Genomic DNA, 24,864 nt, shown 5'->3' on the forward strand with positions numbered 1-24,864 from the left:
GTTTCCGTGTGACCCGCATACATATCGCATCAATGCGACGTAAATTGATTTTTCTGGCTGGGATATATCGCGAGAAGCCACGCGCGCACATCGACCGGCAACGATCGTACAATGATTTAAAGTACTCGGTGTTTTCGCGGCTTCATTGTCACATTTTCCATTATTTTATCGCGCCTCAGATAACGAGCATCCTCTAAAGACAAGCGAAACTAACTCCCCCCCCGGTTACCAATTTTGCGTTGTTTACACGGATTTCCAAGTGTTACGACATAATTATCGACATTTCACTTCTGCATGAATACATCTCGTTCTATTTTTGGTAGTCGATGAAACGATCTTCTCCGACGATTTCTGGCTCGTCAAAGATTCCTGGACACGGTTCTGTGGAAGAAAGTGAACGAATAATTATGTCGATCTCGATTGTGATCACTGTAATGATGATGATGATGACGATGATAGTCGGAAGTTGCGGAGCTTACGAGAAGGATAGAGTCCTCCGGTTGTTGGATATCCCGCGTCATTTCCGCCAATCGAAGGAACCACGAGAGAATCGAGGACAAATCGAGCAATGTCGTGCCACGAATCTCCGGAAGGAACAGTTGGGACACGTGAACGTGTTCGCATTTTTGGATCCCTCTTGGTACTACAGCTACAGGCAAGCAATCATGTAAGATGTTGATGGAATGATCAGTATGTTCTGTCGATAGTTTTAGTAACGCTTATTATTATAGATTAGATGCGTCTAATGGTCAATAATTTGTATTCGTACTCACATGAAACTTCACGTTCGTTTATTCACGTTTTAAATCTTACTATTTTTGATTTGTTTAATTCTTCATTTAATAACTTCTAATAAATTGTACTTTACGCAGACTTAGTTCAATTTAGTTTCAAATCTGATTCTGAAATTTTTAAGAGACACGAGTTAAATGTAAAGTTCGTTGAAGTGACACTTGTAAAAATCATTTGGTACAAGGTTGGGATTATTGAAGAAGCGATTAGACAAGTCCGGTTTTTCGAATATCTTGTTCTTCATGGTGACGCCGCCGTCAGATTTGCCGGAAGACAGCACGGAGAACAATATAGAGATAAAAGCGTGGAGGGAAATATCTAAAAATATACAGGAGTCCGAGTACTTCTTCGACTTAGAAGAATCGTTGTTCGCTGACGTTGAGAACAAGAAAAAGGACATAATTTTTCTTCAAGACACTTCCGAGTTGGGTATCTGGAAAAGTTTTCATGCATCGAAAGACGAAGTAATCATTATCGATCGGTGAGCATTTAATACGATCAATTTACAATCGTAGAAATTTTGTTAGGTAGAACACGATTTCTTTAATATTAATTCACCTCATAATCTTACGGAAGAAAAAAATATTTGTTGAAATACAAAATTAAATTAGCTTTTACTAAGATAGAAATATGTTTAAAAAAATAACTACTTGAAAAATTCATCTTGCTTTTACAATTTTATTAAAATATGAATTAAATGTCAATAATTTCAATAAAATGTTATTACAGCTGCGGTAAAGTAACTTATCAGATCATAGTACCCTGGAGTATACTATACTTCCCTTACGTTAAAGCGGCCATTCTTTCCACGTACAACGATGATCCGTGTGGTCCTTGCCATGTAAGCAGAATTCGATAAATTTTCCAATAATAATATCGGGATTTTTTTTGTTTAATCTTTAATCTTTAAATTAAATATATATAAAAAAATTATTTGTTTGCTAAATAGGAACAATCAACGATAGCACGCGATTCAGTGGAATACGAGGAATACCTTTTAAAAGCTATCAATTCAGATGAAATAAAGATAGATAAAAATCTTGATACGCGTACAGAAAGAGTATTTACCGATTTAAAGACTAGCAATATATCCTCAGAGGAATTAAAAGAAATTGAAGATAATAAAAATACCAGTACCGTCGTTCCTTTTAATCCAAGCAATAATGGAAGTACGGTTTATGATATCACAACTGAGTCGTCAACGGTACGGACTACAGAAAATATGAAAAACGATGACAATGTACGAGACAACATTCTTTTTACCGATAAGAATATTGAAATAACTTCTGAAATACCATTGGAACAAGAACAAACTCAGATACCGACTATAATATCAAACTTCGCGACGACCGAAGTATACAGTGAAGAGCAAGATTGCATCTTTTCCAATAAGCACGTAAATGGTAATAACAACTTTTCCACGAGTAACGATTCAAATACTGATTTAACAAGAAATCACGAAGACCTTCAAATTGAATCAAATATTAGTTTGGAAGATGTGAAAATGAAAGAACAAGAAGGTATTAAATATCAAATATCATCATAATTGATATTGAATTTTCAATATTATATTTTTAATTTTCAATATTGAATTCGCTTTTTATTTGCTTATATTAAAATATATATAACTTATATAGTACATAAGATATATAAAACATATCATTTTTTCTTTTAACAAATCTTTATTTCTCACGTTATTTAACAGTAAGTAAGAATACTGAGCCACAAAGTCCAAACGACGAGAATATGCCTTTACGTATTATATTATACGCTCCGCATTTACATGAAGAAAATGGAACATTTAAAAAATATACGCACTTAGTTCTAAAAACAGGAAGTCCTGATTATCATGATCATTTTAATAGTAAAAGTACAACTTCTGATCAAGAGGTATGGTATGCACAGTAAATACAATAAGTTTCTTCTAACAATATATTGGACCCGTTTTAATCGTTGAAAACGATAAGCCAGCAGCATTAAAAAGGTCAGAATCAACGATATTAGACGATAAAACGTTGGCTCAATTCGTGCACAGTGTAGACGAGAGCCCAGGAGTATATGGAGAAATAGCAGATTATTGGCAAACTATCGACGGAGATGAACTCAATAATAAAGACGAAAATACAGAGTATACAGATTACGACTACGCTACGGTAATGATACTTAAAAATTCTTTTTCAGAGCATTTTTCATTTACAATTAAAGTTTTATAAAATATTCTAGGCAGAGGATACAGAAAGTAATACTAATGATGCTTTCGATAATGAAAGCAGTGTATTAAAACCAAGCGATATCGATTCAACTGATTCAGACATGAATATTACAAATAACAATGATTTGGATGATTTTATGCAACGAAGATTAATCGAGCATTATAATAAATTATTAACATGGATTTACTATATCATTTGACAAATCAATCACACTTATGACAAATAGAGTATCGTAAAAACATGTCTACACAAATAATCATAAAGTTGTATAGTTGTAAAATAGAAACGGAAATGAATCTCTTATTTATACATCGTTTTACATCTTAAAAACAGCTTCACGTGTAGTGTACATATAAGTATGTATAAATATTTTTATGAACACATAAGGTAGAATCGTGAAGTTTTATTTATAATATTATAAATAAGAAAAAACTTTCAAAAACGTTGTTTTTAGAAAGATTTCGTTATTTAAGTATATATCAATAAGTATACTCATTTGTAATTTCTTCTGGTTCGCTTACATCGTCTGAGTCCAAACTATTACTATTGCTTGTTGTAGTGGTACTTGAAGTGCTACTTTCTGAATCGCTTTCAGAATCAGTATCGCTGCTGTCGCTTGAACTCGAACTACTCGATAACCTATATAAAACATAATTTACATGTGCATTACTAAAAAATGAAGGAAATAATAAGTTTTACAAATCTTCCTTACTGTGCATTTCATCCATGCGTAATGTGCAAATATATGGCAATTTGTTATTGCTATAAGTTTTATTACTGATAAGTTTACAATTTGATGTTCATATAATTCACCAAAGGAATGTGCATTTTAAAAGTTAGTGTATTATATTAGTATATTTCAGATTAAAATATATATAGAATATGTACAAATATTTATTTCATTTATTAAGAGGTAAACGAGAAAGCTTTGTTAAGGAATATATTCAAAGCAATTCTATTGAAATACTTACAAATACTTTAAAGAATGTTTGTCTTTAATGTAGTATATAGTCTTTGGCCTTTAAAATAAAATCATATAACATAAAGACATATAATATTCTTCAATGAATCCCAGAATTTTATAAAAGTTACGAAATATTTTGTACATTATACTTACTTATCTTTGTCATTGTCATTAACTGTTAATTCATCCATTTGATCCACTATTTCATGAACAGAATTTTCTATAATAAGATCTTCTTCTTGCACAGAATAAGCTGCTTGCTCTAACTCTGCTAAGTCAAGTTGCATATCATCTTTGGAAGGTTGAACCTTAAGAGAAATAAGTATACATTAATAAACCCTAAAAAGTTACTCCTTAATATTTATATACTTACATTAGCGATAAGAGATTCCAATGATTCTATTAATGATTCATTAATCTGTTGTAACCAGATCAGGTAATCTTTTATATACAACTGATTTAATATATATCGCGGTTCACACGAATTGTTAAACAAACTATGTACTTCACAAAAATGTTTTATAATATACTTTTTACCTAAAAATTTATGAAAAAATATTAGGCATAAAAGATAATGTACTAAATGAAATAATGTAAATTAAGAAACCTGTGCTTTGTTCATTACTTACCTAACTTAATTACTTTCTTTACGTCTTCAAAAACTTTTTTAGACAAATCCCAATTTCTAAAAAGTGGATAACATATTGATCTTCTAAAACAAGCTTTTACAACTTCTTCCGCATCAGAAAACTCCTAAAAATATTATTATCAATATATAAGACAATATAATAAAAATAACTATTGGTACTTCTGTAAACATTTTACATACATCAAACCAACACAAAGTGGAACTTAATTTATTAATAGTCCAACTACTTTCAACTGTATTTTCTCCTAATGTTGTTCTGTGATTATAGCAACAACCAAATAAAATATCCATTAAACCTAAAAGTAACTTATGTGTTTCTTCATTGTTTAATAAATATTCTTTGTTTGGGAGTTCTTTTAATAAATCTACTTGAGTTTCATTGAAAGAAATATCTTCTTTTTTCAAAGTGTCCCATTCTGCAGAAAATGAGATATATGGTTCTATGCATTCTGGTTGCATAAGATCTGCCAAATAATGTTCCTCGTTAAAATCTGAAATTTCACGTTTCTCTCGCAATTTTCTTCTCTCAGATTGAGGTATTGTATCTGGCATTGGAAGATCTATTATTTCCTTAATCCATGCTGACTAAAATTAAAAGTGAAAAAGTTATATGCCACTACTAGATGCTGTATAGATGTAGGACATATATATATTAAATATTTTAATGCATTTACCTCAAAAGCAGCTAAAGCTACAGATATTTTATTCGCAAAACCATATTTGGGAGATACAGGCAAAAGAGGTACGGTTTCTATAGTATTGTTCTGATGCATGTACCATTCATCTCCATTAGTGTTTTCATCATTTGGTGTAAATTCATGCTCATTCGGTATATCATTAATATCTTCAGAATTTGCTGATGGATTTCCAATTACCTCAATATTTGGTACAATTGTATTCTTCTTTTTTGGTGGAGCTAATAATGTACTTATCATATCCAAATTTTCAAAATATTCTCCTTTTACTACTTTTGAAAATCTTAAAGAGAAATCTCCTTTTTCACAATCGTATGAGCCAAATGATGAGTCATTTTCTTCAATTTCACCTGGTAGTCTTAACCTAAAAATAGAGAAATTTTATTAAAATAATATTTATAACTATTAAATACCATTACATTACCTCAAATAATATGGTGTAGAATAAAATCTGAAATCTGTTCCATCAACATAAACCTCCGTGTCTTTGATATTGGCATATGGTGCATGAATGATTATTGCGACTTCTGTATCAGTTTGAGTTATTTCAAATCGTGGAGTTAACATCTTTGTAATGCACTTCGAAAATGTATTTTATTTAAGATTCTTTCCTCACGTTCATTAGATGTAATATTTTTGCAAAATTACATTATTATAATAAGCGAATACCATGCAGTATCAATACAGACATAGAAGTAAACACATGATATATTAATAAATGCTCTATTATACACTATGGTTATTTATATACCATATAAGACAAATCTTTAAAGCTTATATTTGTAACATTACTATACTGGTTGTAAATGTTCCTAACTCTTACAAATAACTTTGTATCCATAAATTACATTTCAAAGATTAAAATTCTTTTCGTTCGATTCACTTGCCATTTCATTGACGTCCTAGTTTCAGACGAAATCTTGTGCTATTGCAATAATAGTTTAACGATAAATATATCGATGTAACTATCGATTTTTAGTTGGTCAAAGATCGACCAAACGCATACTTTACTACATATATACTGGTATAGCGGTAGCAGCCATGTGATTAACCTATCATAACCTATACGATTTATTATCATGTTGAATGAAATTTTCTAAACAATGTTTGTTATTAATCCAGTTAATATTTAATATTAATAAGAAATAAGTGATTTATTAAGGTTACTTACATCATTTTTCTCAAAAAAATATTCTACAAAAGGTATAAATAAACTCTCATTTTTAAAAATTATCGATAAAATTATTAAAAACAATCCACTTGTTTTGTAGAAACAAAAAGGCTACGAGGCAACATTTGTCAAAATGGTACAACATAAGTATCATACTCCACGTCTAACTCCAAAACATCTAGATCCAAAATGTTTAATGTTTTCTATGTTTACTGCAAATGACATAAGAAATTTAAGTGTTACTAAAATAAGGACACCATTATCATTTAATATCTTGGGACATCCATTAAAAGGAGGTTTATATGACCCAGCATTAGGTAATAAATGAAACAATGCAAATTATTATATGTATTATTTATATTTTTTATGCGAATTAGGGAAAGTAAAGGTACAATTTACTAATACATATTTCTTTTATTAACTAGGGCCACTTTTAGAAAGTTCGGATCCATGTGGAACATGTGGATGCAATGTATTCAAATGTCCAGGTCATTTTGGACATATAGAATTGCCTATGCCAGTAGTAAATCCACTGTTTCATAGACGATTATCTATGTTAATCAAATTAGCATGTCTAAACTGTTTCTCTTTACAAATTCCATCTTATGTAAAATTGTTACTTACTGCAAAATTGAACTTACTTCAAAAAGGATATCTCAGTGAGCTTGAAAATTTAGAACAAGAAATAATGTTTGTTGTTTCATGTTCAGGTAATCCTTATGAAGTTGATGTGCAAGCTGTTCAAAATGTAATTGATAATTATACTGAAAATCTTCTCAATAGACCAAGACTTAATCAGTCTATTGTGCAATATGATGAAATTCAACTAAATACCAAAAATATTAATATGCAGTGGCACGCATATGTTGAAAATGTTATAAAGCAGTATGCATCATTGAAAATCTGTGTAAATTGTCAAGAACCTATACCAAAAATTACAACACTAAAAAATAAAATTATGACCACTAAAATGTCTGAAACACCTAATACTCCTCGGACAGTAAAATCACGTGGAGTAGTACATAAATTAGAGTCAGTTATGATAATGCCAGATCAATCTAAAGATTACCTCAGAAAGCTTTGGCAAAATGAGAGAGATTTCTTAAAAGTACTTATACCTTGCTTTGGAATGGTAGATATTGAATATCCAACTGATATATTCTTCTTTGAAGTAATACCAGTTTTACCACCTATAGTTAGGCCAGTTAATTTTGTCAGTGGACAAATGATAGAACATCCACAATCTCAAGTTTACAAGAGTATCATCCAAGATTGTCTTGTACTTCGAAATATCATTCAAACAATTCAAGATGGTGATACAAATCAACTAACAGAAGAGGGAAAACTTGTTTTTGAACAAATAAAAGGTAATACAGCAGTTGAAAAACTACACAATGCTTGGCAAAATCTGCAAATAAATGTGGATCATTTAATGGATCGTGATATGAATAGAACTGCAGATTCTGCAAATTGCCAGGGTTTAAAGCAAGTTATAGAGAAAAAGGAAGGAATTATTAGAATGCATATGATGGGTAAAAGAGTTAATTTTGCTGCTCGTTCTGTTATTACTCCAGATCCTAATTTGAACATAGATGAAATTGGTATTCCTGAAGCTTTTGCAATGAAATTAACATATCCAACACCAGTTACACCTTGGAATGTTGTACAGTTAAGACAATTAGTTTTAAACGGTCCTAATATTCATCCTGGTGCAGTAATGGTTGAACACGAGGATGGAAGTATACAACGCATTTCTAACACAAATGCTGTTCAAAGAGAAGCCATTGCAAAACGTCTTCTAACAACAAGTGATAAAGCAAACAAATTTTTTAAAGGCATTAAAATTATACATAGGCATTTACAAAATGGAGACATTCTGCTATTAAATCGTCAACCAACTTTGCATAAGCCTAGTATAATGGCTCATAAAGCACGTATTTTAAAGGGAGAAAAAACATTACGTTTGCATTATGCTAATTGTAAAGCCTATAATTCAGACTTCGATGGTGATGAGATGAATGCTCATTATCCCCAAAATGAACTAGCTAGAAGTGAAGGCTACAATATAGCCAATGTATCTAATCAATATCTTGTACCTAAAGATGGTACTCCTTTAAGTGGTCTCATTCAAGATCATATGGTTTCCGGTGTGCGATTAACAGTAAGGGGGACATTCTTTCCACGTGAAGATTATATGCAACTAGTTTATGCTGCTTTATCTACAATACAAGATAATATAATTCTTCTTCCTCCCAGTATTATAAAACCAGTACCCTTATGGTCTGGTAAACAAATTGTATCCACTGTTATCATTAATATTATTCCACCAAATCAAGCACGTATCAATTTGACAGCAAATGCCAAGATCAGTGTAAAAGAATGGCAAGGTGAAAAAGCACGGCGGTGGAAATGTGGTACTGAATTTTTAGATCCTAAAACAATGTCAGAAGCCGAAGTAATAATACGAAATGGAGAATTATTATGTGGTGTACTTGATAAGACACATTATGGTGCAACTCCATTTGGTCTTGTACATTGTATTTTCGAACTATATGGGGGAATATGCTCTACAAAGTTATTAAGTGCCTTTGGTAAATTATTTCAAGCTGCTTTACAAAGAAATGGATTTACTCTTGGTATTGAAGATATTTTACTATTAAATAAAGCAGATAAGAAACGGAAAGAAATTATTTCTAACTGTAGAAAAATTGGAGAAAATATACAAAGATCAGTGTTAGAATTACCTGATGATATACCTATGGATATTGTTACATCTAAAATTGAAGAATCTTATTGGAGTGATCCTAAATTCCGTGCTCAAATCGATCGAAAATATAAAAGCGCATTAGATGTCTATACTAATGATATAAATAAAGTTTGTTTACCAGCTGGTCTTTTGAAAAAATTTCCAGATAATAATCTACAATTGATGGTTCAATCCGGTGCAAAAGGTTCTACCGTAAATACTATGCAGATATCTTGCTTACTTGGACAGATTGAGTTGGAAGGAAAAAGACCACCTTTAATGATCAGTGGGAAAAGCCTTCCAAGTTTCCCTGCATATGACCCTACACCAAGAGCTGGTGGTTTTATCGATGGTAGATTTATGACAGGGATCAAACCTCAAGAATTCTTTTTTCACTGTATGGCTGGCCGTGAAGGTCTCATTGATACTGCTGTAAAAACTAGTAGATCAGGTTATTTACAAAGATGTCTTATTAAACATCTTGAAGGATTAAGTATTAATTATGATTCAACAGTACGAGACTCAGACGGTAGTATGGTGCAAATTTATTATGGCGAAGATGGGCTTGATATACCAGGTTCACAATTTTTGAGGAGGGAACAGTTAAGTTTCTTAATAGACAATAAAAATGCGATTCTCAATGAAGAAATAGTAAAGAATTTAAAAATTGACTCAGATACAGATAAAATTTTAAAAGTAGTGAGAAAAATTAAAAAATGGGAAAGTAAAAACGGAAGTGCATTACAGAAGAGAAGAATTAGTCCATTTACAAGGTTTTCAAGGGAAGATATGAATATTAAGAAATCGAAATATAAGGAAATTAATGAAAATAATGGGAGAAGCAAAGCATCTCTGTCATTGATGAGAAAGTGGTTAAGGACTAGTGAAGAAGATAAAAAATGGATTTATGCCGAATGTACAAGATGTCCTGATCCAATAATGTCAAAATATAGACAAGATATAGATTTTGGTGTATTTTCTGAACGATTAGAAAATTTAATGGACGAATATATAGCCAGTAAATCTAACAATTTGATTATAAAAAAGAAAGATTTAAGAGAACTCTTGTCTGTGAAGGTAATGAAAATTGTTTGCCCGCCTGGTGAACCAGTAGGTTTATTAGCAGCACAATCAATAGGGGAGCCATCAACTCAGATGACTTTAAATACCTTCCACTTCGCTGGTCGTGGAGAAATGAACGTTACTTTGGGTATACCCAGATTACGTGAAATACTTATGATGGCATCAAAAAATATTAAAACGCCTAGCATGGAGATACCATTCCGGAAGGACTTAAAGAATGTAACAAAACGCTCAAATAAATTAAGGTTGCAATTAACAAAATGCATTTTATCCAATGTTTTAGACAATATTAATGTAAGTAGAAAAATGGAGCAATTGCCAAATAGACAATTAGTGTATACTATGACTATTAATTATCTTCCACATAAATGTTATAAATCGGAATTTTGTGTTCAACCACATGAGGTATTGAAAAAAACTGAAGAAGTATTTTTTAAGGAAATGTTTAAAGAAATTAAAAAGATTGCTAAAGTAACAGGTGCTTTAGTATATGTTGAAGAGGAAAAGAAATCTATGTATGAGGATGATGCTTTATTAGATCAAGCAGAACCTGATGAAGGAGCAGAATCTGCATTGAAACACGCAAATTTAGGAGAAATGCACGAATCTTCAGATGAAGAAGCAGCAGCAGAGGATGCAGATGCAACTTTACTACGATCAATTTCGCGTCATAAAGAAAATCAAGAATATGAGGATCCAGAAGAAGAAGAAGAAATAGAAGATATAAATGAAAGAGAAGATGATATTGTTGTAGAGCATGAAAATGAAAAATTGAAAACTAATGACCAACCACAAGATGAAGACGATGATGATTATGACACAGAACATGAGAAACCAGACTATGTTGTAAATGAAACTTACAGTGCACAGAGAAAGAGGGATATTAAAAATATGTATACTCATGTAATAGAATATGATTATGATGAGGATAAATTCACATGGTGTAAATTAACATTTTGGGTAAGTATCATAGTAAGAGTTACAAATTTTCTTCTTCATAAAAAGAATTAACTGATGATTACAATCTTCTTCTGCAGTTACCTCTTAAAATGTTAAAATTGGATTTACCAACGATAACTAGAAATGTTGCAAATAGAGTTGTTTTATGGGAGGTACCTCACGTAAAACGTGCTTTTACATTTCAAAATAATAATGGAGAGACAATTCTTAAAACTGATGGTATCAACATAGTAGTAAGTAAAGGTTTTGTATTGTAATGCATATGTGTATATGATCACAATTTTGCATTTTATTATTTATTCGCAATTTTTTTGTAATATAGGAAATGTTCAAATATGATAAATCTCTAAATTTAAACAAATTATATTCCAATGACATTTATGGTATTTCTCAAACATATGGTATTGAAGCTGCTAACAGAGTTATTATAAAAGAAGTGAGAGATGTATTTAAGATGTATGGAATCACAGTTGATTCTAGACATCTATCTTTAATTGCGGATTACATGACTTTTGATGGTAGATTTCAACCTCTCAGTCGTAAAGGAATGGAAGGTTCAGCATCTCCATTGCAACAAATGAGTTTTGAAAGTTCCCTTAATTTTTTGAAAAATGCGACTCTAGAAGGTAAGAGAACAGAGAAAGTGACGGAATTATTTATTCATTGAAAAATTCGGTGTTAATTATATCTTTTATTTACAGGAAAACGAGATAATTTAGTATCGCCCTCTAGTCGATTAATGTTAGGTCAACCTTGTAAATCTGGTACTGGGTCATGTTCGTTATTGGTAAAAATACAGAAACAACCAGAAACTACCTTGTCAGTAGGTGGATAACAAATGTGAATAGGGTTAATGTCAAGAATAAATTACTAGATACATGCAGTTGTGTAAATAAATTTAATATTTTATGCCAAATTTTGAAAATTATTTTTTACATTATCAGACAATAGCATAAGAAACAATTACATTGGATGTATATTTTTTTATAAGCTGATTACATTTTATTTTGCAATAAAATATGTATAATAAAACTGACAATGTATTAACAAAAAATTATATCCCTTACATTTTGCAAGTAAAGTATAACTTCATTTTTACTGATTATGAGATTTTTGCTAGTTACCTTTATTGATTAATGATAACCAATAGACAATTCTGTTAAAAAATACTTCTGCCATTAAAATTATTTATTCACTTATGCTTCTGAATCATGCTTTTAAGTTTGTCGTAATTAGCACCTGAGAAGGTTTCCAGCTAAAACATTATATTATACATTATATTATGAATTCTTAACTGTATTCTTATATGAAATAGATATTAACTTAAAACAGTACATACCACTTTACTATTTTTGATGAAAACAAAGGTAGGCATACTGCTAATTTCATATTCACTAGCAATGTCTTCACATTCATCTACATCAACTTTCAAGAAGATAACATTTTCCATTTCCTATTACAGAAAAATATTTTGTAAGAATTATTTAACAGAAATCTTTTTATGTAAGGTAAATTATCTAACCTTTGATAACTCCTCCAATCTGGGCGCAATCATCTTGCAAGGCCCACACCATGTAGCAAAGAAATCAACTACAACTAAATTATCTCCAGCTTTCTCAAGCTGGCTTTTTAGATCAGCCTGCAAAGATAACATACAAATACATTATACTGTTAAATGTAATAAATTACCCTACTGTAATTGTTCAATACTATTATATTAGCTTTATATTTGTCCTAAATAGATACCTGGTTCTGGCTAGCTAGCTAGCTATAGTTATCACATGCCTATCAGCAAATTAAATATAGTGCATGTAGATATTTTTAATGAAAATTAGAATTATATATCAATAACATTATTTGAAGTACGAAGAATATTCCTTTAGTTAATAATTTTTCTAAACTTAAAAAATTATACTTTAAAAAAAATAAAATTTAATAAAAAAGAAAAAATATAAAAATCGTTTTTGGGTACAATTCTATTTGAAGAATCTTTATCAATTATATGATTTAAAATCAATAAATAGATCATCATCGAGTTAGATTGTCCCGCCCATAAAACTCATCTATCATGGAAGCATGTTTGAATTGCATGCTTCGATACAACGAATCACGCCAATGCTACGAACTACATTGATGTCGCAATTGGAATTATTTGGAGTTGACGTAATATAACGTGAACGTCACGGTCGAAAATGTTCACCACATCAATTCCATGGCACTCAAACTTACTAGATAAACGAACGCCGGTACGATTCGATGTGCCAATGATGATTCCAACTACATCAGACATGCTTCCTACAGAAACCTCTTCGTTGTATTATAATGGAAACTTTGCTACCAAGTAGAATTAAGCAAGCTTGAATCGATTATTTCAAAGCTAATCGATTTCGTAGAAAGTACGCGAAATGCGAATAAATTATATTTGTAGCCTAACCAACTAATTTTTTATTTCTTGTATTTTTAAGTCTGATTTATAAATTATTTAATACATATTATACGAATTACATATGTAACGAATCACACAAATATATACGTATCTAGTTACTTACAGCATTCATAACTTGCACGACCATTTTTGTTTCTTCTAGGAAATTAACGCTTGACTACAAGTAGTATAGAACCAACGGTTTCGATGTTCGTCAACGACTGGGCGCTGTGGTCGGAATTCAGAATCCTCCTCAGTAATTCTGTTCCTCCCTCTCTCACACTTTTCTTCCTTTACATTCACTTTCCTTCTATCTTTCTCTCTCCTTCAGATTTGGGTCCCATAGAGTAGTGTCTAGTGTCACGCTCATACGTAAAGTATAGGGAAGGCGAAACAAGTTGCGTACTGGCTGTATTGTACTCCAAAAGACCTCCAAAGATCCGCCAACAGGTGCGGATTAAGAGGGGAACTAGAGGAGGCTATAGCACCGAGTCTTGCCATTCAATAAAAATACATTTTATTTTACGCCTATAACGAATAATTCACTTGTTTATCTTATGGAAAGTTAAAAGAAATAACTATTTTCTAAACATGCATATTGTCTTTTAAAAAATTTTAAACATAACCCATCAGAATATAAATATAATTTCATATTTATGTAAATTTATATCATTTTAATCCACTCTCATATTTTTTTATAAAGCCAGCCTTCGTTGGGTCAATATTTCCAGGCCTTAAAAATCTTCCATCCGGCCCTGTCCACGAACATTTCCGAATGTCTAGATAGATCATACTGTACTTCCCAGTAATGATTTATATCATAGTGAGGAAGTGTACGCAATTTTGAAGGATAATCGAACAAATTGCACATATTACAATTCATTATATTAATACTAAACGTTACGTTAACACGAAATACGGTGCAATAATTGAATTTGCACTATCTTCGATCTTTGGTATACCTCCACTGTTCAGTTCTGTTGCGACGCAATTCGTACCATTCAATATCTTTTGCCTTTTTTTTAATCAACGATAAGATATTACGGTTTATACATATTTTGACATTGCATTATAGAACAACGTTTATGCAATTAATACTTAATTTTACATAAAAATAAGGACGAATGCATGTATATTTTTGTATGCACTGTCATTATTTTATCAGATAAAATAGAAAATCTATGAAAAGATGATAGTAGTTCCGATAGTAGTTGAGGTGGTGGTTCTCGGTAATGATTTTGTGACCAAATAACCTTGGTTACAAAATAACACGGAATATGTAGGTCAATCCTCTCAAAGAAATCAATTAATACGCTAACGCTAGTTTCTACTATTTCCCTAGATTGATACTAAATACGTTTAATAAGAATTAGAATAAATGTTGATAAATCTTAAATCGTTACAATTAGGTATTATATTTTAAGAAGTGATTAGGTATGATATGTATACGTAATCAATATACATAGAATAATTTGGATCATAAAAGTCATTTACACACACACACACACACACACACACACACACACATATATATAATATACGCATTGTAATGACATCACGCGGTTTTCTTGTTAAAGGTGATGCTTTCAAGAGTTTCAAGTGAATTATTAACTTTTCATATCTGTGCCTATATTATCATATCATACGTACCTACGATAATATTACACCTGATACTTTGTATTACGTTTCAAATGGATTTATTACTCATTCGTAACGCAAATAATTATATCGATGTAGTAACATAATATTTATTACGCAATAACGATTTGACGTGCGATGCAAAAAAGTAGTAAACATACACACATATATATGTAATGCTCCAATATATTACTAATTTTTTTGCTAAACTAAATCATCTCATACGCTTGCACAGAATTTTTATTTATAACAGAGTTACATTCATTGCAATCTATTTTAAAGTAATATGGCAATTAAATAAATATGACCATAATAGAATTCATTAGATATTTAAAATTTACTTAAAGACTTATTTATATAAGTTGTTTCATGTAAGAACAAATGTTACATTTTAAGAAGAATTCAATTTTATTTTCAATCCACAACATCCAAGATTGACTTAGTTTTCGAGAAAATTGAACATAAAATTTTATCAAGTATATTTGAACATAGTTCATTCCGGAATAGATAGGACTAAATAATCAACAGGAAATCATTCTACGCGTAAAAGTAAATCGAAAATGTACAATAAAATTTTTCATAAGACGCTTTGTTTCCGAGAAAAATAAATTTGAAAATTTATCATACGCATGTACTTATTAGGCCAATTCCTAACTAAATATGTCCGAACTCTATTTTCTTGAAAATGAAATTTTAAACGAAAAAATTTTATTCTACATTTTCGACTTACTTTTACATATAGAATGATTTCCTGTCGATTATTTAGTCCTACCCAGTTCGGAAGTAGCTATGTTCAAGTACACTTGATAAATTTTCAAACTCGATTTTCTCAAAAACTGAGCTGAGAATGAAAAAAATTTATTCTATATTTTTTTTATTTTTCCACGAACAATTTCATCGTATCCACTTTTACAAATTATTTGGCTGAGTAATGTATATGTATGTGTACAAATGATTTTCAACTATGGATATGTAAGTATAGTGCGTTAACAAATTGGGTACGGGCAATTCGAATGTAAAGAAATTGACAAAGTAGACAAGCATTCTCAAATTCAGAGTAATTTTAAGCCATGATAAATTATATATTAAGACAATGATAAAGCATTATAGACTTAGTGATAAATCAACGAAGTAACTGATCACGACTGATGAAACTATTATTGGAATTTCCCCGTATTGATTAAACATTTTTATTATATAATCCTATAGCAAATTCTGCAGACTTATAGTACGTATCATTGCGAACAATAGCATATTTAACTTAAAAACGCAATTTTGTTATTATCTATCATAATGTTGAAGTTGGTAGCAAAATTTATTACGTCATGTTTTGAAATTCACATTTTGAATAATTATAGTATGGAGATATCAATGAAGCATTATATAAGTATTCTGAAGATAAGGAATAGATTATTCGTGAAATGACTGTGTGATAAGAATTATTGTTTTTGTATATAGATAACATATTATTGAAACTGGAACAATATTTGGGTATGATTTAATATGTTACACAGTGTAATTTCATATTTGTACTCGATGAGTAGTAAACTTTATTTTAACAATTTATTATTCATTTAATGCGACTGCATATTACTATAATGTTGATTTAAATATCCGTAAATGTACAACACAAAGGAAGAAAAATAATTAACGAAGAACTACAGAACTTTCCGTACCTCGTCATTGGTAAAATAGGCTTAATGTAATATTTATTATGGTTTTGACAGAACTTATGTATATTTTGCCGTGTTTTAGGGACTCTAGAGACCTCTTACCATTTCAACGTTATTTCTGATATTACCACAGACGAAGTACAGAACCGGTCTATATTTCGTCGCTGATATTACTGATTCAGGGTAGAACAGACATCGACCGTTAATTAAGGATAAGGTAGATTGGAAACTGGAGAAATAGAAAATACAATTTACCGTTCGTGGATAACATCGTTATCTATGAACGATCGGTATTACAGAACGTGCGACTTACGCGCAAAGATTAAAATCACTAGCGATGTTTTTAGTTCTAGGCTTCATTGTTAGATAATGACACTGTACAAGTATTTCCCTTATTTTATACGATATTACATGTAATAATTAAGTTTAAACATTTAAGAGTATATAAGTTATATTATAGATATAGATGAAGGAGAAATTAAATTAAATTATACGTATAAAACTTATAACCACCAATATCTCTTTAATATAAAACATTAGTATTTTTAATAATATGTAATATGTATATTATCTAATATTTTTTTTTATTTAATTCTTTTCACCCACGATTTGTCCAATTTGGACATTTCTAACATATAATATGTAATTTGGAGTATTCGTTTAGATATCTTCATCGGTGAAAATCACTTTTCTCACTTTTTCCGAGTCACGACATGTTTAACATTCGAAAATCTTGTCTTCGATTGAATGCTAGTCGATACATTTTTATTCAGCTTTTCAATTTCTCTGCAGAGTCTTTGATATTTTGTAAAATACAGGACCCTTCGCGGCCACTTTGCAATGATATATCGACCGACGTTCATGAAGAGATGACCAAGATGGCATTGTTAAGCCTCTGTATAGCGACCAGCAGCAAGCTGGTTTCGCGTTAGTTACGCGTTAGAAAATTCGTTCCATGCAGAATGACAGAGATTGCCGGTTTAGTAAAACGCAACTCTTTTTGGAGAACGCCGATGAAGATAACTGAAAGCGACAAACGTGACCGGCTGATTGAAATATTCCGTTCTTAGCTCAAATCCATTCTAAGGTCCATCTATTACTTTTATAATCTAAGATTTCTCTAATGCACAATGTAGTTTTTGAAATTTCCTACCATATAAAAAATATCAATTTAATAATATTAATTTATTCTGTATTATAAAAAATAACGTAAAACCAAAGACGTTGGGATTTTGTATCTTTGCCATTTCTTTAAAATTAATTTAATTCTTTCAACAGAGACAAAGCTCGTTCAACGCAGAAATATTACTCGCTTTCACGCGGAATTACTCGATTATTTGCTCGAAATGTCAAGTTTTTACATATCAAGATATTAAAAAATATCTATAAAATAGATAATAGAATTTGTTATTTATTAAATTTCCAATCAAAATATGAAATTGTTGAAAATAACAACGTGAGTTCACGCTCGCCATCCATATGCAGATGCGCTAGTTACAATGAATAGTAACTAGAAGATAGTTCTAGATACAATCGATAGATTTAATCGATAGATTGAAGATGTTCTTTTGTTTTTATCCCTAGTCCGTGTAAGAAAGTGCAATGAAGGTTTTTCGGCTCAGAACGGTGTGATAGTTTTATCCAAAGAATAAAATAATAGATATTGTGATCCTATCTCCGAATACAGAAATAACAACAGAAATATCATTTAATAGAGGCAGAAAAATATTTCGTACAAACGTGATCGTAGCAAGTAGAAGCTTACAGGATGAGAACCATTTAAAGAACACCTTTCAGGTGTATCTTATGGAAGAATTCGACATAATATCGTTCTTGTAGGCTCATCCAAAGAGTAGACAGTTGGTGATCACGTTGATCCCTGGTAGCATCGTCGCGGATCTATTATGACAAAAGGGACACAAGTGCCTTGCCGTTGAACAGCGTTACCAACGACGACGAAGATAAATCGGAAGAAATGCAAACGACGTTGCTACGTCGCTTGAATGAAGCTCCATTACGACGATTTTCGAGGACACCCTTCGACGTGGACAAGAACGGGCGGAAAAAGGGCGAGCTAGCAACCAGAGAACGGAGTGACATTGTGCCGGTGAAAGTTGGGTGAAGTGACACTCGAGATAAATGTTCCATCGCCGTTTTAAGGACTAACTGTTTCTTTCCTTTTCCATCTTTCCTCCCTTCCCTCTACTGTCCAGTGAACATTTTTATAAAATCGTCGAATGTCTTTTCACGCAAATTTTCCATGTGTCGGACAACAATCGAGCCCTACGGTTTACGTCTCTTTCCCTTGAGAAATTTTAATCGTCTGGCAAAGTTGCCAATGGTGTACAGAAGATGCGTGTTTACCACCTTAAGCGAATCTTCTTTCAACTATGAATTTTATTCATTGCTTCTTACAAGCGTAAATTGATCTCGCCATAGTTGATCATTTTAGCCATTGATCTTCATTGATTCAAGAGATATTAATATAAAAATATAATTGTACGTCCAGTTAATAAACAAATTTGATGTTACGAAATTGTCGAAGTTGGCGTCTCTTTGTTATCGTTCGGTTCATTACTGTATCACATCAAAGTTCGCGGAAGGTCTGTAAATAAACAACGTGTAAAAATCATGCGTGATAATACGTACAAATTTAAGGGGATGTTCTCAATTAGAATGTTCCAAAACAAAATTTTTTTGTGATTTTTTTTAGAAGGGAAAGAAAGAAATGAAGTTATTGAATTTTGAGGTATGGTTTTATATATATTTAACGAATACAAAAAGATTTTTTTTTTTTTAAGTAAAAAGAAAATTATAACAGATTTCTAAGCCTCTTTCATGGGCTGCAGTTTTCAATAAAAAAATTTTGGCGGGTTTAAAAAAAAATGTTTTTAAAAAAATGAACTAAGATGCTATAACAATTATTTAAATAAACTTTTTCCTGCCTTTGTTTAGTTCACCCAGAAGAAAGATATATAATAATTTAATCTTTTTTTGGTTTTTTGTTTCAGTCAAGAATTACGAGGTGGATCTTTCCCGCCGATTGAAGACCGCAGCCCATGAAATAGGCTTGGAAATCTGTTATATTATTTTTTTTTACTTTAAAAAAATTTTGTTGTATTCGTTAAATATATATAAAACCATACCTCAGAATTCAATAACTTCATTTCTTTCTTTCACTTCTAAAAAAACGCTGTTTTAGAACATTCTAATTCAGGACACCCCCTTAAGAAGAGTATACAGAGTTCTCTAACTGTACGTACAATTACGTGTTCGAGTATCCTTGGAGATGTTGAAATTATGAAAATAAACTATGTACGAATTGAAGGAGTGTACGTTATCCTATGACCGACCATATGCAACAGTTGTCAAGAACATTTGTCAACAAGTTGAAATTATAAGACAGACGTAACGCAACTTGAAAATTCGTAGTACGAGAGCAGGCGAGCAGAGATCGTGGAGCTATAGAACATGGATAACCGCATTAATGGAAAAATTCGCGGCAGAAGCGAGATTTCGGCGAGCTTTGAAGGAGCCTGGGCCCTTAACTCACCGAGAAATCGGGGATCATTAGGCGAACTTAGGTAGACCGGAGACCGAAAAAGGGCGACGGTTTCTCGCAACTGTCCGGTTGACCCATATCTTTCGGAAAAACTGAAAAACTGACGGACCGGAGGAAATTCCACGCAGATGGCGCTGTGCTTGCGCCACGCTACATACATAAATTTCCCTTTTTTTCTTGCCCTTGGCGCTTTTGTTGGCCCGGAGAGACGGTTCTCCTTTTTTCTATCCTTCACGAGGCACCACGCTCGAATGCTTTAGACAAAAGGACGCGGACTGCGTTTCACCAACAGACAGAGGGAGAAAAAAGAAGGAAACGCTGCATCGGGTCAAATGGACACAGGACAGCCCTCTCTCCACGAAGAATGAAATTGCGGTAGCTGTCGTGTCCGTTTACGTTTAACTGCTCGCTTAAATCTTCACCGATTCGGAACGAACTAACTGCAATCGGACCACTTCACTTTGTTTAGCGTAGAGACATCGTTCGCTTCCACGTTGAACGCAAATTAATTGTTTTTTTTTTTTGAGCTACAAAATTTGCACGAGCGTGGTGAGTCGTGTTGAGACAAAAGACAAATTATTATTGGCTCAGCTTGCAGTTTATTTACCGAATGTCCAGCTGGACAAACTGTAAAGTACAAATTAAATAATAATAATAAAAAAAAGCTTATAGTTTGCTTCCATTTCCATTAAATATTGGTATGTTACAAAGTTCAATTACCAAACCTATGGTGGTTTCGATGTTCTCACAGTCCTGATAGATTGGATTTTTATTTCGCTGTAATAAATAGTATATAAAATAGTCGAAAATTGATCGACTAATGGGATTTTATTGAAACATTCTGATCGGTGAAGTTTGTTGATATATTTTGCTTGGAAAATATTAGTCGGATATTTAAAAAAGGACATGTGTAATGATAATTATGAATATCTATAGATACATATTCACAAACAGAATACGATAGAATCATTCTACCGTATCTGCGCATTTTTTTTTATCATACATTTGAATAAATTTCTCTAAACAAATGTAAGACCGTACGGTTGCGTATAGATCTTTTTAAAAAGTCAGAAACTTTTCCAATGGCTCGTAATATCTCTTTCAAACTTTTACTACCCTTTCTTTGGACCCACTGCCGTCAGCTTGAATTTTTCAGCAATTTCCAGTGACCACGATCCATGATGGCTTTATGGGGGAACGTTTTTTAACTTCAAAACAGTGGCTTTACGATATTTTGACGGGATATCCGTGGACAATAAAAGAGAAAGATCAGCATTACAAACGACCAGAGGAGTGAGATCATCGTATCTTTTCAAAAAATTCTATACTTCTTCCCTTTTCTCAAACCACTGTCCTTCACTTGTATCCTATGGTACTTCGCTAACAATTAAACCTTTTGCTTTCTCAGTTACATAATCTTCTCATAACTCAGGCAGTTTCATTGAAAAGATTGTTATTAAAAAATAAAGCTATAAAAGTATCAATAAAATTACCATACTGTAAACAATACTATTACTAACCATAAATAAAATTATCAATTTCAAGTTATAGAAAAATATTATTTACTCAAGCCTCTTAAAAACTAGTATACCTCGTTCCAAACGTATAAAAATCATTCCATGAATCTATGATAAGTATACAAATCCTCCTAATTTCGCCTGGTCAGTAATATCTTGAAAAGAAGCATTGGCAGAAATCGACAATACACCGAAATTATAATCGAACACGTACAAAGTAATATACTTTACGTACACGAAACGCAAATAACGTCTCTTTAGTTTCATACTAATTTCGTATAAAAGCTTATTCTCAAATTTTTCTCATTTGCAATATTCTTACTTATTTGCGATATTCTCGAAGATGGTATTCCGCTACGGGTAGCCATCCACATGTTATTTAACAATAAAGTTCGACAAATTTACCGAATGTCTAGCTGGACAAATTGTAAAATACAAATGAAATAAAAATTTGCGATATTTTTAATTACTATGGAAAATTTCTCGTCGAACAAAATTCATCGGAGTTTACAGAAAAGTCAATATCGTTAATATTACGATGTAAATCTCTCCATCAGAAAATTCATCGAAATCTCCAGGAAACCCAATATCGTCAAAATATAACGATATAAAACTTTCCATCAAAATTCATCGAAGTTTACAGACCAACCAAACGAACTATTCACGATTCTAACGAAAATCGAGGGAACCGAAAGAACCGCTGTATCACGCAGGGCAAACAAAATTGGAATAAGACGAGTCCTCGAATATCCGACCGAAGATTCTCCATAGAGACTTTTGTCGTACGACCGTTTGATTCGGTAATTTCATTGGATGTCGCGAGTTCGAACGTTCCAGCAGCGTTTACACGAAAGGATAGTCGCGAGCAGTCGCAGGGATTTCGTAGTTGGAAAGTGATTTTCCGGGCAAACGGAGAGAGGCCACTGAGTGACTGAAAATCGTCGCACGCCTCATCGAATCTTCTCCTTTTCCTTTTTCGCGTATAATGCCGATGTTTGGACACACGGCCGAAAAGGCTTGGACTTTTCCTTAGGCCGGGGACAAATAAACAGTCGTTTATCTCGTTGGACCACGAATGCGACCAGTCGACCGGCTGCTTTCGCCATTTTTCGTCTGCATCTCGTCAGATCGTTTGCCTTTATCGTTAATCCAATCCATAGAAATCTCGTCGCGGGAAAAAAGGAACGACGCTCGTTTCCTATGGTTTAACTAGAAGTTTGTAGGAAATCGTATTCTTGTTCGGAGATAGAGTTCGAATCGACGATGGGATTGGGCTTTAATGGGATGGGAACGAAGGAATTATTTTCGTGGTTGATGAAGTTTCTTTTTTTTTTCTTCTGTGGATGTTGCGAAGGAATAGCAGTTTGAAAGGGTTAGGAAATTTTGTTGGAATCTTGAAAGCACGTGTTTAGGTAGTTTCGTTGAAATCTTCAAGGTACGCAATCGCGGAATTCTGTAATTAAGATAAGAATAAGAATTTGAAAAGCTTCGTCTTAAGCATTATGCGTTGTATTGTTCTTTATTGTTAGTCGAAATTGAGATTGAAATAAATGCAAGAAATTCTTCATTGTTCGCAGTCGTTGATAAATTACTCTGCGTGGATTTATTTTATCCACGAGGCAACATAGTAATTTAATATCAGTGGTTGCGACTGTAGAAATATCCTTTCATAAAGATCGCGAAAGTTACTGCTACGCGTAAATCACAATTTACCTTGTTATATAAAAACGAACAGATACATGTAATTATTTTTCTGTCTCTATAAAAGTTGACATAAACCTTACCCCAAAAGACCTGTACATTTTGTGTACGTAAAATACTCTGTAATCCGCCATCCTCAAAAGTTCATAATTTCAATAAAAAACAAAAACATAATTCTAAGTATCGAATAATTAAATATCATTGAATAATGTCAAACGCTAACTACAAAAATGTCAAATATATTTTATGTAGCGCTAATCAAATCGTAAAATTCTTAGAACACTTTAAAGTTCGCAAGAATACCGTTTTCTATTTGATTGAAAAAAAAAAAAAAAAAAAAATGGTTGAGATAGAAAGCTTGGCTATCGTCCACGGTCGGCGAAGTATTTTGAAGCGTTTTACGTGGGCATGGCACACGCCAGCAATCTTCGACACGCTTCAGAGGCACGCGCGCCATATGTTCGCAGATAACTGCGTGGCCACGATAATTTGCGAAACCACTCTCAGAAACGACTTTTCGACTCATCCTCCTGTCTAATCCTCTCAGAGGCTAAGGTTATGGTTCGAACAAGGGAATTCAAAGAACCATCGCCGATATTCGGTTAACAAGTTTCGGAAACAGAAGTTCCTTGGAACTGGTATATATAGAAACGCTACCAATCATTATCCGCGCTATAATAACTGTATTTTTTTGTTGCTTCTTGGGCGGTATTATAGTCCTTTACGTATCACTATTTGCTTTGTCATTGTAATTACGGCTAATTTAATATTCTTGTTATCTACATGCATATGGGCGTTCACATATGATACTCGTGTAATGTATTAAAATTTCTTTCTTTCTCTTTTATATTCAAATATCTTTCAGCTTTGCGTTTTCATATTATAGAAATCTTCAGCTCTACACTAACTAACTTTTAATGTTATTGCAAATATATGAACATATGTTTATACAAAGTATCTCGTTTCCTTTTAATAGGAAAGAACAAGTGATTTTTATCAAACTTAGAGCTGACACACTCTCGTCTCATAAGTAAACATGAGCCAACTAAGTGCAATCATTGTAACTGTATTTTGT

At 32.1% G+C, this 24,864-nt stretch overlaps 4 protein-coding genes across 5 annotated transcripts; 2 read left to right on the plus strand and 2 right to left on the minus strand.

Moving 5' to 3' along the window:
• The first annotated feature begins 18 nt into the window (after nt 1–18).
• On the plus strand, nt 19–3,886 carry LOC117213761. Its single transcript, XM_033459388.1, has 7 exons — nt 19–667; nt 977–1,273; nt 1,522–1,633; nt 1,742–2,312; nt 2,498–2,682; nt 2,760–2,945; nt 3,016–3,886. Exons 1-7 carry the CDS (start codon nt 327–329, stop codon nt 3,202–3,204), a joined length of 1,881 nt encoding a protein of 626 aa, XP_033315279.1. The 5' UTR covers nt 19–326; the 3' UTR covers nt 3,205–3,886.
• Nucleotides 3,280–6,242, minus strand: LOC117213762 (protein SHQ1 homolog). 2 transcript variants are annotated; one of them, XM_033459390.1, is made up of 9 exons: nt 5,966–6,242; nt 5,738–5,933; nt 5,293–5,677; nt 4,799–5,203; nt 4,599–4,722; nt 4,343–4,506; nt 4,123–4,277; nt 3,977–4,024; nt 3,280–3,644 (listed from the first exon to the last, which is right to left on the minus strand). In XM_033459390.1, the coding sequence occupies exons 2-9, from the start codon at nt 5,878–5,880 to the stop codon at nt 3,485–3,487; spliced, it is 1,584 nt and encodes a 527-aa protein (XP_033315281.1). In that variant the 5' UTR covers nt 5,881–5,933; nt 5,966–6,242; the 3' UTR covers nt 3,280–3,484. The 2 variants fall into 2 exon arrangements, with proteins under 2 accessions (XP_033315281.1, XP_033315282.1); XM_033459391.1 differs by lacking the exon at nt 3,977–4,024 and having other exon boundaries at nt 5,738–6,242.
• A 113-nt stretch (nt 6,243–6,355) lies between these two features.
• On the plus strand, nt 6,356–12,184 carry LOC117213760 (DNA-directed RNA polymerase I subunit RPA1). The gene is made up of 6 exons (XM_033459387.1): nt 6,356–6,516; nt 6,585–6,801; nt 6,910–11,273; nt 11,351–11,506; nt 11,596–11,899; nt 11,975–12,184. Exons 2-6 carry the CDS (start codon nt 6,618–6,620, stop codon nt 12,106–12,108), a joined length of 5,142 nt encoding a protein of 1,713 aa, XP_033315278.1. The 5' UTR covers nt 6,356–6,516; nt 6,585–6,617; the 3' UTR covers nt 12,109–12,184.
• Nucleotides 12,185–12,226: 42 nt separating this feature from the next.
• Nucleotides 12,227–14,200, minus strand: LOC117213766 (thioredoxin-2). The gene is made up of 4 exons (XM_033459396.1): nt 13,823–14,200; nt 12,796–12,912; nt 12,613–12,726; nt 12,227–12,528 (listed from the first exon to the last, which is right to left on the minus strand). Exons 1-4 carry the CDS (start codon nt 13,844–13,846, stop codon nt 12,466–12,468), a joined length of 318 nt encoding a protein of 105 aa, XP_033315287.1. The 5' UTR covers nt 13,847–14,200; the 3' UTR covers nt 12,227–12,465.
• Between the last annotated feature and the right edge of the window lie 10,664 nt (nt 14,201–24,864).

Source organism: Bombus bifarius, unplaced genomic scaffold (genome assembly GCF_011952205.1).
Source record: "Bombus bifarius isolate JDL3187 unplaced genomic scaffold, Bbif_JDL3187 scf7180000009125, whole genome shotgun sequence".
In the NCBI taxonomy this organism is placed as follows: Eukaryota; Metazoa; Arthropoda; class Insecta; order Hymenoptera; family Apidae; genus Bombus; species Bombus bifarius.